Below are 13,734 nucleotides of genomic sequence, written 5' to 3' on the forward strand. Positions count from 1 at the left end.
GCCCAGTCAAAATTACGTCTTCTCACTTCAGGGGGGCCAACAGGGCCCAACAACAGTCCCGGCAGGGGAGGGCGGCCCCGGGGCCTCCTTCGATCTCCCTGGGGGCCCCGCGTTCACTTCTGCGGCCGTCCTCCTCCCCCAGGGGGTTACCTTTTGATCTTCGGCTCCACCGGGAGCCCTTGCGGAGGATTCTGGAGTCGGGAGGGCCCGGGCTTCCTTCGGGGGCCCTCCGGGCCTTCTAGCACTTCCACGGCCCGGGAACCAATCCGGCGCTGACGGAGGAGGGGCCGGGCTGCAGCGGCCAATCGTGGGGCCTGTCTTGGGGGCGCGCCAGCCAGGACCAATGGCTGCGCGGTGCTCGGAGGGGCGGGGCAGAGTGTCTGCCCCTGTCACGTGAGGCGGAGGCCGGCTTCAGGCCCACAGCGGCCTAGGATCACGGCGTGCGCTGACAGGAATTTGCGAAGGCCGGGGGCAGGGGCCTCCAGTCAGGGCACAGCCGGGCAGATGATCGCGGCGGCCTCCCCAGGGCTCTGGAGGCCGGCGCAGGGACGGCAGAGTCTCAGGCCGGGCGCGACCCACAATCACACGGCGGTGGCCCTCTCCTGGCACCGAGGGCCGCCTTGGGGGCAATCTCAGCGCTTCGCCAGACACCGCAGGTGAGCGCTTGAGGAGAACATACGGCGCTTGAGGAGAATCGCGCCTGGGGGGGTTTACAGCGCTCCTTCACTGGTACAGCGGGAGAGCGCTCGAGGCAGATCAGTTTGCTGGGGCAATTTAGGCAGTTCTAGGGCTAGCGCTGTGCAGGGCGAGCGTCTAGCAGTCTCTTCAGCCTGGGCAGTTTCCTCAGGACAGGCTACACCAGGGGTAGGAAAACACGGGGGCAGTTCAAGCCAGGCAGGTCAGCGCTGGGGCAAAGGGGCAAGGCCCAATACCTGGTTGATCCCCAGAAGTCCTGATGGGGGTGCAGGGAAGGTTCTTCTTGGCGCTTGGTGGTTCCTGCGCCCTTTTGGTTGAAGTGGATTCTTGGTTTCTGGAAGGGGGGGGTTGTGAGTTGAAGGCTTGTCAGCAGGTCACTTCAGATGGTCCCTGGGTTCCCCTCCCGCCGGGCCAGATCAGTGGGCTAGTTCAGGGTTCCTCACTCTACTTGGAAGGCAGAACCTAAGCCCTGTCACTCCCAGTGGCATAGGCCCCTGACTAGGCCCTAAATCTCCTGCGTGGGTCCCCCAAGTCAGTGATGCCCCAACTGACTGGAACGTTTCCCTCCCTTTCCTTATATAGCGACAGTTGGCAGTTGGCAGTGGCAGTTGGTGTCACCTCCCCTGTTCTAGAAGGTTCCAGGAGCTTCCCTCATTCTAGCTATGGGCAGGCTGGCAGGCTGGCATTGTTACATTGTTTAAGGGTTCCAGCCAGCTCCTGGCTACTAGAGTGTGCCTAAAAAGACCACGCTGCAGTAGCAGGGGTCAGTGGCAGCCATCTTAGGGGAAGAGAGCACCTGCACCTTAACATTGGGAAACAATGAGAAGGTGCCCAGAGACCTAAGGCCAACAAAAAGTAGGTGGGAAAAATGAGGCAAGGGCGAAACAAATAGGGAAAGACCACCCTAGGGCTGACAGGTCTAACAGTGTGCTTTTGTGTATTCCATTTTACTCTATTTTTCCAGCACTTTGGGGGACTTTTATTGTTCTGCATTTCATCTTTATTACAGTTTTTTGTATTGCTGAAATACTTTACACATTGTCTCTAATTTAAGCCTTCCTGCTCTGTGCTGTAGCTTCCAGGGAGTTGAACTCAGGTTAATTTAGTGACATGATGGGTTCACCCTGACAAGGATTGTAATTATTACTTGACGTGAGTACTTACCATCTCAACTAATAACCCAATTTGTTACAAAATACATCTCTCAAATATGTTCTAAAAACCCAGATGGATTTTAACCTGTGGGGGCATCATACATTTGAACTGATGTGAGGCAAGAACCAAATGAAGGAAGATATGAGATGGCAAACAGGCCAGATCCAATTACCTCAATTGTAACAAACATTTATTTTGCCTGAGTGGTTTATTATGTGTGTGCCGTGCATGTCCTGGGTGCTAGTTTTTCTGAATGCAAGAGTGCCTCATGAGTGCCTATTCAGCCCGAGCGTTGACTTGCCTAAAGCAGATCTTGCCCATTGCATTCCTTTTCTCACTTTTCTCCACTAACCCTCTGTGTGATCTTGGGCAGCTCTGTACCCAACATTCTGTTTTCTTTCTCTACCTTACCACCAGTCCTTGCCAGAGTCCCTGACATGTAATTGCTAAGTGGATTATTATGACTGACAGAAAAAGGTATGTGTCACATATGAGGTAATCGAATTTGTAGATTAATATTTTTTCCAAAGATAAATAATGAGAGTTCTGATTGAAAAATGTATCTATCCACCACATCTGTGTCTGCAATTTGATGTAGGGAGCGAAACACTTCAATAACATGCTGCAGGGTTCTTTATGGGGTGCATATCTCACTACAAAGATTCTTCAAACATCACAAGTGAATTGGTTACTCTGGATACAGTACCTCATTGACGGTGATGCCAGGGCCGCATGGAATGCATGCCTGTTGTCCGAAGGGTTGATGCGCCTTGAGGTAGGTCTTTGGTGGGCATGGATGGCAAGTGCTGGACACTCGTTCAATGAAGTTCCCAGCAGGGCAGGAAGAGCACAATGAGTTGGCCTCTGAGGACTCCAGGGCACAGGGCTGGCAGTAGGTGGCCACCCCATCCATTGCATTGGTCAGTTTGATGGAGTAGATCCGTGCCAAGTCGTTGGTGTATTTACGTGACTGCAACAAAAATAAGTCCATGGTACACATGTAGCATTACACACTATCTGATTATAATACCACACCACCCCTCAAATTACCCTTCTGGCTGCACTGTAAGCACCCTTGCCACAATGCAACTGTAATTGTATTCATGGGATGTCCCAGCCCGATAAACTGCTACTGGTTACTTACGGTCCTTTGAATGTGAAACGCCTCAACTAGCAAACATGAGCACCATGTAGCCTCCCGCTTGGAAGAACGCTTCTTGAAGGAGCATTCTACCATGAAACTGTGGCTATGTTCCATGCTTGGACTGAGCTGGTTTGTGCTTCGTTTGAACAATGCGTGTTCTAACTTAATGAGTTTGCTGGCGGTTCTCTCCTAATACAGAAGTACTTCAGTAAACTTACTTTATTTGACATCTTGCCTTGTTTCATCCAACCTTAATTCCCTGAATCAACCGTGGAACATTCACTCCTGAACTGTGGCTTGAGCTGTGTGTGTGTTCTTACTTACCTAGCTGCCTGGCCCTTGTACTTCAATAAACATACGGTATTTGGCATCTTGCTTCGTTTCACATCACTTTCTAGCCATAAAGTGTTAGAGTCATTTAAAATATGTGCAAATTTGGATGGCCCTTGGGACAATCAATTGTGTGAAACAAGTTTTACTAACCACCATTATACCATATTTTTTTCCTAGTTTCACAACTGCCATGTAGCGTCATATAATGTGCAAAAAGAAAAAGTTGATGTTTAAAGGGCTAGAATTAATCTTAACTAGTGGTAATTACTTTAGGCTTCTTCTGGTCCATACTTTTTTCTCATAGAGCCCCAGCAGTGATCAAACCAAACCAGCCCATGTCATGCTCCAATAAAGCACTCAAGCCCAAACCTCTAGGCCACGGTCCTCTGCCCAGGAACATGAGCTATTCCAAATCAATTTCTGACTTGTCAGTCCTCATCAGGGAGGTGTGGCTGAGTCCTAGGGCACACCGAGCTCTGGGACAAAACAGTCTTCGCTTTCTAGTCCAAGAAGCCTTGGAAGCTGATAGAAGCTGGCACTTGTGGATTAGTGGTGTTTGGACAAAATATCGGGTGACAGAAAGCTTTGGGAAAAAGAAATTGTGATATAAAAAAATTGTGATGCAAAAATATTGTTGCCAAGATTATCGTTTTTGTAGGTAATATTGGTTTAAGAATATTGTTGTTTTTAATATCATTTTCAGTAATATAGTTGTCAAAAATATAATTTTTTAATTATTTTAGTGTGTTTTAGTTCATATATTATTTAATGTGGTACTATTGTTTGTATAATTTTTTTTTTTTTACTTTATAATTTTAAGTTATTCAGAATAATTTATTTAATTATTAGTAGTAATTAATAGTGTAGTAGCAGGTTGCAGGGTTTGTAGGGGGATCGGGTGGGAAGTTAATTAACAAATAATACATTTTTAACCAATGAATATTTTTTAATTCATTATGTAGTTTTGCATAGTGTGGAGTGTGCTTAATAAATGTCACCCCTCTGAAGTCCAACGCTTTGCCTACTATTGCACAGACTGGAGTAAGAATAGTAAATCGAGGTCCTCCAAAATCCTACATTTTCCCTACTGTTGCGCTGAGTGGTGTAGGAATAGTAAATTTAACACCACTGCAGTCCTAAACTTTCCCTACTGTTGCATAAACTGGAATGAGAATAGTATATCATACATTCCTGGCATCCAATACTTTTCCTAATATTGGTTGAATTTTTGTTTTTAGTATTATTTGTTTATTTTCTTAATTTTATATTATTTGTTTATATTTGTACGGTTTTTAATATTTAAAATATTTTTATTTTTATTTTAATTATCTGGTAATTTATTTATTATTTTGTCATGAAATTGTAAATGTTTTTCATATATTATCTAATTTGTATACATATATGTATACTTGTGGTGAATTGGATATATATATATATATATATATATATATATATATATATATATATATATATATACATACATATATATATACATATGAATATATATATATAGTAAATATGTTTGTATAAGCTTTTTATAGTAATACATAAAAAATGTAAACCAAATTAATGAATAAGTTATAATATATTTTGTTAATAATTGTACATTAAAGTATTACTGACATTTATTTAATTTAGAATATATAAAGGTTATATATTCAAATATTTACGAATTCCTATTTTAAACTGTATATACATTAAATAGTGTAAAACGTTGTTTTCCGGATTCTTTTTACTTACCATTATAAGTATGGATACACAATATTTTGGTAAACTATATCTTTGACACAATATTTGTGTCACACAATAGTGTTTACCTTGATATTGTGTTGGTGATCCAGATTAGAATAGGTATAAAGGTCTCAGCATTCAAAGTGTTGTTTATTAAAAGGACATGATTGGCTGAAGTTGTGTCATGAAATGGGACAACTTAGGGGTACTGTGTCTCTCATGCTTATTGTTTTTCTTAAGGGACAATCCTTATGGACAAACGTTCCCCAGCTGATTGTGGGGTCACATGACATTACAGACGCATCTAACAATGGCTACCTGCTCAAGCATTCGACTGTTGCAACATGTTGATAGGCTTCCCTGCCATTACCATCTCTGGTGTGTTACCATGTTTAAAACAACATTGGGCATATTAGCAGCAACCTAACCTCCCCACATGTATGCAGCTTTTCTCCTACTTGAAAGCACTTTGTGATACTATAGGCAACCAGAAATACAAAAATGCTTAGAGAATTCTAAAATATATATTTTGATAAACTAAGCAGAGTGTGGACCATGCGGGAGCTGGAAAACTGTATCAGATGTACTTAGAGGTTATCTCATTTCATACAGAATTTGATGTAAAAATGAGGACAGAAAAATAAAACCAGAAACTTTGTCTAGATTTGTCTACAGCTGTTGTAACATAGAGAGGTCCCACGTGCGCCAAGATTCAGAGTAAGCCGGTAAATGATGAGGTAAGTACTGCACCCAATACGGTATATACTAATAACTCAAGGTGTAGTTTGTCATTGGTTGTGGTAAATGACTCCTATTCTGAGTTTTCCTCAGGACAATTATAAATGACATGCTGAATGGGTTTTTACTGCATCACATGCCCATGCATTGGAGTCTTCCCCCATCTGACCTGCTAAAATATATCAGTGGATAATTGTGCTTACAGTACATTTTTGATTTCCACTCCCTATGTAAACAGAAGTTTGTGCAGGGGTCAGTGTTTATGCTAATCCATCTTCCTCAACTCAGAATCAGGGCTGCAGTGCCTGGCTATACTTGAGCTAAGCTACTGCCTTTTGGGAGTCACCAACCAGTGACGAGGTCTTTCTCTGCTAGAGAGTGCTCAGAAAGGGAGATGATTCCACAGACTTAAGTCACAACTTAAGACACTGACTGAGGTGCTGCCTTTGTACAGGGGTACTACCTGCCAACACCCTGCTACTCCACTGCCAGGGTTGCTGATGCTAACGATCCTCAATTACATGGGTGCCCATGGTGGGGAGGGAAGGGGGTAGAAATCAGTTTGATACAATACTACATGCTGATGCCCTGTGGATCCATACCCGGTGGAGTACTGTCCTTTGACCATGTTCCAGGACATCAAATATTTCTGCAGCCCAACTGGATAACCAAGTTACCCCTTTTTAACTCTTAATTTTTCAAGGGTAGCAAGTGAGTGGGTGCATTCAAGGTTGCCGAGAGTTTAGAACTTGATTTCTGTGTAGCAGAGTAATTACAACAACTGAACTCAAAGTACAGTCAGAGCAATAGCATGAAAAAATAGGTTTTCATTCATTCCAATTCACTGCAGTTACATAGCACTTTTACCAAAGCACTGTGCTAAAAATACAAAACAGTGACACAAACAAATAATGGAACTGCATATGGAAACAATACTACAGTACATGAGAATAAAGACATGATGAGAGAGTAGAAATTTTAGTATGGCTATAGAAGCAAAGAATGAAAAAGCATAGTTGCAGGAGAGGGCACATGCAGGATGCTTGGATGCTTGGATGCTTCAACACCCTCTGCATGCTCCGCAAGATCTACAGGTGGATCCCGACAGACACGAGAAGAACAGTCACCCAGGCCCTCGTCAGCAGCAGCCTCGACTATGGAAACACCCTCTATGAAGGAGCCCCGAACAAGCTCAGCAAACGACTGCAAAGAATCCAAAACGCCTCTGCATGCCTGATCCTCGACATTCCACGCCACAGCTGCTTCACCCCCCACCTGAAAAACCTGCACTGGCTCCCCGTCAACAAAAGAATCTCCTCCAAACTCCTGATCCACGCACACAAGGCACTCCACAATACAGGCCCAGCCTACCTCAACAGTCGACTCTCCTTCTACGTTCCCAACCGTCACCTCCGCTCCGCCGACCTCTCCCTGGCTACCGTCCCGCGCATCCGGAGAACCACCACCGGAGGCAGATCCTTCTCCCACATCGCCGCCAAGATCTGGAATACCCTTCTCCTCAACCTACGACAGACCCAAGACCTGCTGACCTTCAGGAGAAGACTCAAGACCTGGCTATTCGACCAGTAGCGGCAACCCCCCTCCTCCTCTAACTCAGCGCCTTGAGACCCTCGCGGGTAAATAGTGTGCTTTACAAATCTAGTGATTGATAGATTGATTGATGCACAGAGATTAAAAGGCATGAAGGATGAATGAATAGTGGTAGTAGGAAAGTTAAGAGTAATAGTAATAATAATAATAATCCACATTTGTAAAACGCACAATCACCCGTAAGGGTCTCTAGGCGCTGGGGGCCGTCGGGAAGATTAAGCAAGCTATTGCCCAGAGTCACATAGTAGAATCAAGATGTTGGATGCACAGCCATGAATCAATTTGAAAACGATTCAATAAAATGAAAATGACTTGGAGCATTGAATGAAAGCCAATGCAAAGAGACTGGAGAACAGAGCTCAGAAACAGGGCCGGACTAGGAACCAAAATCGGCCCTGGCAAAGTGCTCGGCCGGCCCCCCTACCCCCGGGGTATGTGGGTGCTGCCGAGCTCTTTGTCAGGGCCGGTTTTCTGACGATTTTGTTACAGGGCCGATTTTGCAGCTATGCTGCAAAAACGGCCCTGTAACAAAAACAGCCCCCAGGGGCCCCACACCGGCCCCCACCAGTGCGGTGCACCGGGGGATTGCCCGGTGCCCGCTACGGCCAGTCCAGCCCTGCTCAGAAGCCCTGGAAAGGGGCAGAAGAGCAGACACACAAACACATGGAGAGGGGTATGGGAGTAGCCAGGAGCCACCAGCAAAGAGGGAGGAACAGTATCCACACCTACCCATAATAAGTGCAGAGATTAGAATTTCAGAGGCTACAAAAGTAAGAAACGGTGCATTTGACAACAAATATGATTAGCACTGACAGGATAAGTGGTAGAGAAAACATGCTTAGGAAAATAAGAGAGGGGTCTAGGGAGGAAGAGTATTAGGAGCAAACACCAGTGGCATAGAGAGAGCGCAGGAATGTGGGGAAGGAACTGGAACGAAGGATCTGGCTTGGTTGGACTTAAGTGCAGAATGTGAGGGGTCATCAAAGACTGGATAGAAGTCTACTGTATTGTAGAGAAGTTGCACTTATATCAGGACTCATAATCCTGATGAGATGCAGAGGTGCTATAACATGACAGTACTCTACTTTGTGTGTTGGGATTGGCTGGAAAGGTGTGCATGTTTAGTGTGGTCCCAACCATGAAGGGTTTGGCTTTGGAGTTATGTGTGAGGACTCGGGTGGTACACTTATTGTGCCACAAGGAGCTACATTTCAGCAGAGGGTGGAGCAAAGGTGTTACATTTATTGAAATATCATTGCTGTGTACAGTTGGAAGTGGTAGTTTCAAAGTGTAGGCAATGTGTGATGAGTCTTGGATGAGGAGAAGTGGATTGCTCTTATCAGGTCACTGCAAACATGTAGCTTCTCTTAACGATGGAGTGTTGTAAAGCAGAGTGAGATAGGTTTGCATTGGTTGCTGCCTGCCATCGCTGTGTGGGAAACGGGAATTGCTTTTTGGAATGAATATGGTCTTAAGTTATCTGTTGGGGAAAAGCTTGGTATTTTCTGCCTAACAGAATTACAGGTGATCTTAGATTTTTTGTCTTCTCCTTCATGGACTTCATCCAGAATGAGATGGCCAGTAGTGGTACCAGTTTCATCTATGAGCATCTTTGAAGTTTCACTTCAAGAAAGAGTGGTGTTACATCAGAGAATGAGCCTTACCATAGGCTGCGGTATGGGCACTTGGACTTGAGTCTGTAGAGGGGAAGGCTCCCGTGTTTGGGGTGCACTGGCAGTCCTGCCCTTGCCTCGCCAGACACAGTTATCATTTCTACAGCAGCGTAGAAATGTTCTCTACTAGCAAGTGGCTGTTTTTCATTCAGTGCATCGTGCGACACTGATGAATTGGTGAGTGGAGAGTTGGAGCATGGAGGACATCAGATGGAGGAAAGAAATGATGTTAAAGATAGATTCAGCTTTTTAAGCCTGCCATACTCATGAAAAATTGGGCGTGGTAACCATTAAGTCCATTCCTATCCAAGATGGCTACCTTTCCGGTGTGTCAACCTTTTTACTGTGATTTAATTTCCAGGCTAGATCACATACAAGAAAACCCTGATTAGAGAACGCGGTGTTGCAAAGTTTGCATATCCCTATTTTTCATTGTGTACTAAACTGTGTACTATTTATCATCAACGAACAGCTACCAATTCTGCAAAGGAGGTGTTTTCTTTCCGTTGTAGATTTTTCCTCCTAACTGGAGCACTCCTAAAGAGACACTTGTCACCTTTCATGTGTATATTAGGTGCAGGGTGGCACTGGTGCTAATACGAGGAGTCATCCTTTCTGTGGGCGATCAAGATGGAAACATTCATAGATCCCAGTCCTTGAAAGATGGTCTATTGCTTGAGACAGCCATGAGGACAGTGAAGAGTACTTTGAAGAAGGTACATATGTGGCTGTGGCCAGCCAGTGCAGAGCTTGAAGACTGGAGTGATGTGGCTACGTATGTGTAAGTGTTGTAGTGTGTGGTTGCAAATTTTGGATTCTCTGAAGTTACTCCCTAGCAGTAGAATGGTACTACTAGTGAGTGTCATCATCATCTTTATTTTGCATTTCAAAAAAGTAAGTGTCAGTTTACTTAATCCAGGCCTGACAGGACTAGGGTGCCGGAGGATCAGCACTGTGTGGAAGGCACTTCTGGTGACTCCGATCAAATAAAGAGTGAGGGATAGGCTCAAGTTCACAATAACCTCCATGTTTCCTGCTTCATTAGGGGTTGTGGTAGGGGGATGCCGTTTCTGGGGCAAGTTGGTCATAGGCTTGTATTTCTTCTATTATCCACATATGAAGAGCTCAATTTTGGATGAACTGAACTTCAGGTTCATCAGCCTCCATTGGTCAGTGGTCTGAGGTAATGATCTAGTCCACAAGAATCATGATTCGCCCGGTTCTCCAGCTTGAAAATGGTATGTGTGTCATCAACATAATTGTAAAACAAATAGAAGTACCTGTTGAGGTCTGGTAGCCGACTGAGATACGTGTTGAAGAGGAGGAGCAAGATGAAAGAACCTTGAGGTACTCTGATTTGTTGTGGAAAGGAACTGATGAGAAATGGGAGAGTGAGATGATAGTTCAATAGTTGAAGAGAATATGAGGAGATCCAGTCTAGGATGATCCTTTGGATACGAATTTGAGGTGGAATTTGGCTGGACTGTGTTAAAGGTGGCAAATTAGTCCAGTGTTTTCACTGTCTGTCACCCACACCATGGGAGAAAACATGATGAGGGGTGGATCATTATTTTATTTTATTTTCAAAAAGAAAATCCCGCTTTGGGGTTTTCTTTTTGAAAATAAAAAAACATTGACATTTTGCTGCACGGCTCCAGTATGTTGTCGGAGCCATCTGTCAAACTTTCAATGCATTTACAGGTACCAGTGTGACGGCGGTTCCTGTCAATGCGACAGATGCCCGCTGGGCTGGCAGACAACTCAAAATTTGGCGAGCCAGTGCTTCCTCACCCTGATGGCGTAAATACCCGTCCGGCAAAATCTAACTCAGGTGCTAACTTTTTGGTTGGAGTGATGGAGCTTAGATGTCAGCATCTGTGCTTTCAGCAAATGAGGTAGACTCTAGTAATGCTGTAAATGTTAAAACAGTCTCCCCCTTAATGTTAATGTGCAAAAGAACAACTGCATGCTGAAGAACACAAGAAGTCTAGTAGTAGAGAAAGTTCAATATTCGAATCATGACTTCAGTGGAGTCTGATTTGCAGAAGTTGTCATTACACTCCCTTTCATCGCTGTTAGAATCTCTCCAAGGCAGCTGGCGATCAATGGTAATATGTTCCACCTCCCTTGTCAAGTTTGTCTGAGAAACTTCCATGCTGAATAATTTTATTATGTTTCTACTCCTGATTTGTGTGATTCTTTTTTTATCTGCTTATTGTTTCTAGTGTTGTTTCTAGTGGTTTTAATATTGATAATTTGTATGCTTAATCATTTATATGAGTACGCTATGATTTATCTGTTTGCCGATATTTATTGATGAATTATCTTGCTGCACCACCGATTTCGGATTATACCGATGCATGAATTGAGCGGTCTTTTCTCTCTTACTGATGCTGTTTTAGTATGCTGCGCAATGTTGTATTTTTCTTGTGTATTTTATGGCCTGTTTGGCTGAATAAAGAATAATTGATTGATTGATTGAACTTCAATGGCAATAGGAACAGCGTATTAAGAATTTCTTACTTGTTTGCATCTTCAAATTCTTTTGTTTGGCCCTCCAGGACCAGGCAGCCACATCTGATACTTCTCATTTTAAGGCTGGGGTACAGGGCTAAAAGCATCTTCCAGTCGACATTTGTTTCCTGAGGGAAGACCACTGCAAATGTTATCTTGGCTCCCTTATAGATTTTGGACATTTGTAAGACCAACCGTGCATGTTGGTTTGGATGGTGACACAGGGGGATTCCTTCTTAACCTGATATGATGCACCCTCTGAAACTCCAGGAATGGTGTGTTCACTTTTATGAGCATTGGGATAAAGGTTCGCAGGAACCCCAATATATGCGAGTCCTCTTCGTCTTTGGGGAGACCATAAAATCGTATGTTGGTTCAACGTTTTTTTGTGCTAGAGATGTGTCTGTCTTTTTTTGTATATTCCACAGGTTTATTACTCAGATCCGGGGAGTCTGGTATCGTCTCTTTTAGCAAATCTACCCTTTTGCTGGAATCGAAACTTCTCTCTCGGACAGTGATCAGTTATGCTTTAAGTGATTTGAGTTGAGTTAATTTCTGCTGTCACTCCCTAATCCCAAGCCATCTCTTTTAACTGGTTTTTCCTTACTTTAGATACGTTTTCATAGGCCCTTCAGGCCTTTGCAATCCTATTAGTGTCCCTTACAGGCTCTTTCAGCACTACCAAGAGTGCCGTATGCGCGGTAATACAAGCTTGGTCAAACCAGTTTTTGAGTTTCTTAGGCCTTGGTTTACCACGCCGGGTCAAATTAGCCGCTACCTGTTTTGTAATACGGTCAAAGGCACCTAAGATTGCCCTTGGCTCAGAGTCCATGTTTAGACATAAAGTTAAATCCTTAGATTGACTGTTAAACAGATTATCAAGGAAATCAACTGGAGTGATTACCTCCCATCTTAGCCTTCGACCCTGATCTTTGGCAGCTATATAAGGATTAGCAATAAGGGCCAGTGGTATCTCATTTACGAGGGACGGGATTTTAATGACCATAGTAAGGGGGTTATGGTCACTCAGACCATTCTGTGTGACACAAAAAGAGCCTATTAGGTCCGTCAGGAGGCATGATACTAAAATATAATCAATGGTACTACAATGACCTTGCCCTATGTAGGTTGGAACAGGGCACAGGATTTCTGATTGTAATGGGCAAAACAAATAGTGAACAGATAATAGACTCTCCAGATACGGCCCGCTCTTCGTGTGTTCAAAATGGGTAATCCCCTGCGGGCCGTATTCATGCTCAATACCTTGAATACAATTTAATTGACAAACAAATCGCCAAGGATTAAAAGATGGTAGGGCATATCATCATTTACATCATAATCGTCCAAAAAAGTAGACAATGCTCTTAAATGGTCCAATTCATCTCTCCTTGTGAAGGAATTATAAAAATGTACCACCAACATAGCTAGGAGATTGTCACCTACAAGTTTAACAGCTAAGATATTTGGGGAACTTGTCACTACCAACTCTGGTCTATACAATAATTTGAGGATAAATAATAACAAGAGAACCCCCCTTGATCTCCCCATTACAGATGGTTCAGCGTTTTTACTAAAGGAACAATACCCATCCAAATGGTAGGGATCTCTAGCGTCCCAGGTTTCCTGCAAAGCAATAACATGATGCATTGACAAGAAGGCCTCCCAGTTCTTGTCCCCTATTTTTGATCGTAACCCAGCAATATTCCATGAGAGAATTTCAACTTTATTCCCAAATAAAGTCTGCCCTCTTCGTTTTACTTCCGACCCAGTTATAATCACGGAACTTGCTGCTACGATCTGTGGAGAACCCACTGCTTCAGTGTCAGATATTGGTAGTGGGGGTTCCCCTTCTGCCATTGCTCGATTATTAATTGCTTCCCAACTGGTATATCCTTAACTTGCAGTCAACCTTGCTCGTCTAAGTTGGACAAAGCCTCAAATCTATTTGAGACCGTGAAGAGCGGAGTGAACACCACCCCTGACCTCGCAGAGGGCCTATAGATGTATCCCAATGGAAGAGCCATAATGGAGGTGGCAATTGAATGGTTACATTGAGCTTCTATAATTGATTGGGCAGCTACAGGACTTCTAAAATTAACAATGACACAGTCCCCCTCTATCTGATTTTGCGATTTGCCA

The 13,734-nt window shown here is 43.8% G+C and overlaps 1 protein-coding gene across 4 annotated transcripts in view; it reads right to left on the reverse strand.

Moving 5' to 3' along the window:
- ELAPOR1 (endosome-lysosome associated apoptosis and autophagy regulator 1) overlaps window positions 1-13,734 on the reverse strand; it is a 489,842-nt gene that overhangs the window by 93,038 nt on the left and 383,070 nt on the right. For all 4 annotated transcript variants that reach the window (XM_078644216.1, XM_078644219.1, XM_078644218.1 and 1 more), the window contains exon 14: window positions 2,558-2,821. In XM_078644216.1, the coding sequence (XP_078500342.1) occupies window positions 2,558-2,821 (264 nt within the window). The remainder of the gene's footprint in view (window positions 1-2,557; window positions 2,822-13,734) is intronic.

This window comes from Lissotriton helveticus, chromosome 5_1, assembly GCF_964261635.1.
Source record: "Lissotriton helveticus chromosome 5_1, aLisHel1.1, whole genome shotgun sequence".
Lineage (NCBI taxonomy): Eukaryota > Metazoa > Chordata > Amphibia > Caudata > Salamandridae > Lissotriton > Lissotriton helveticus.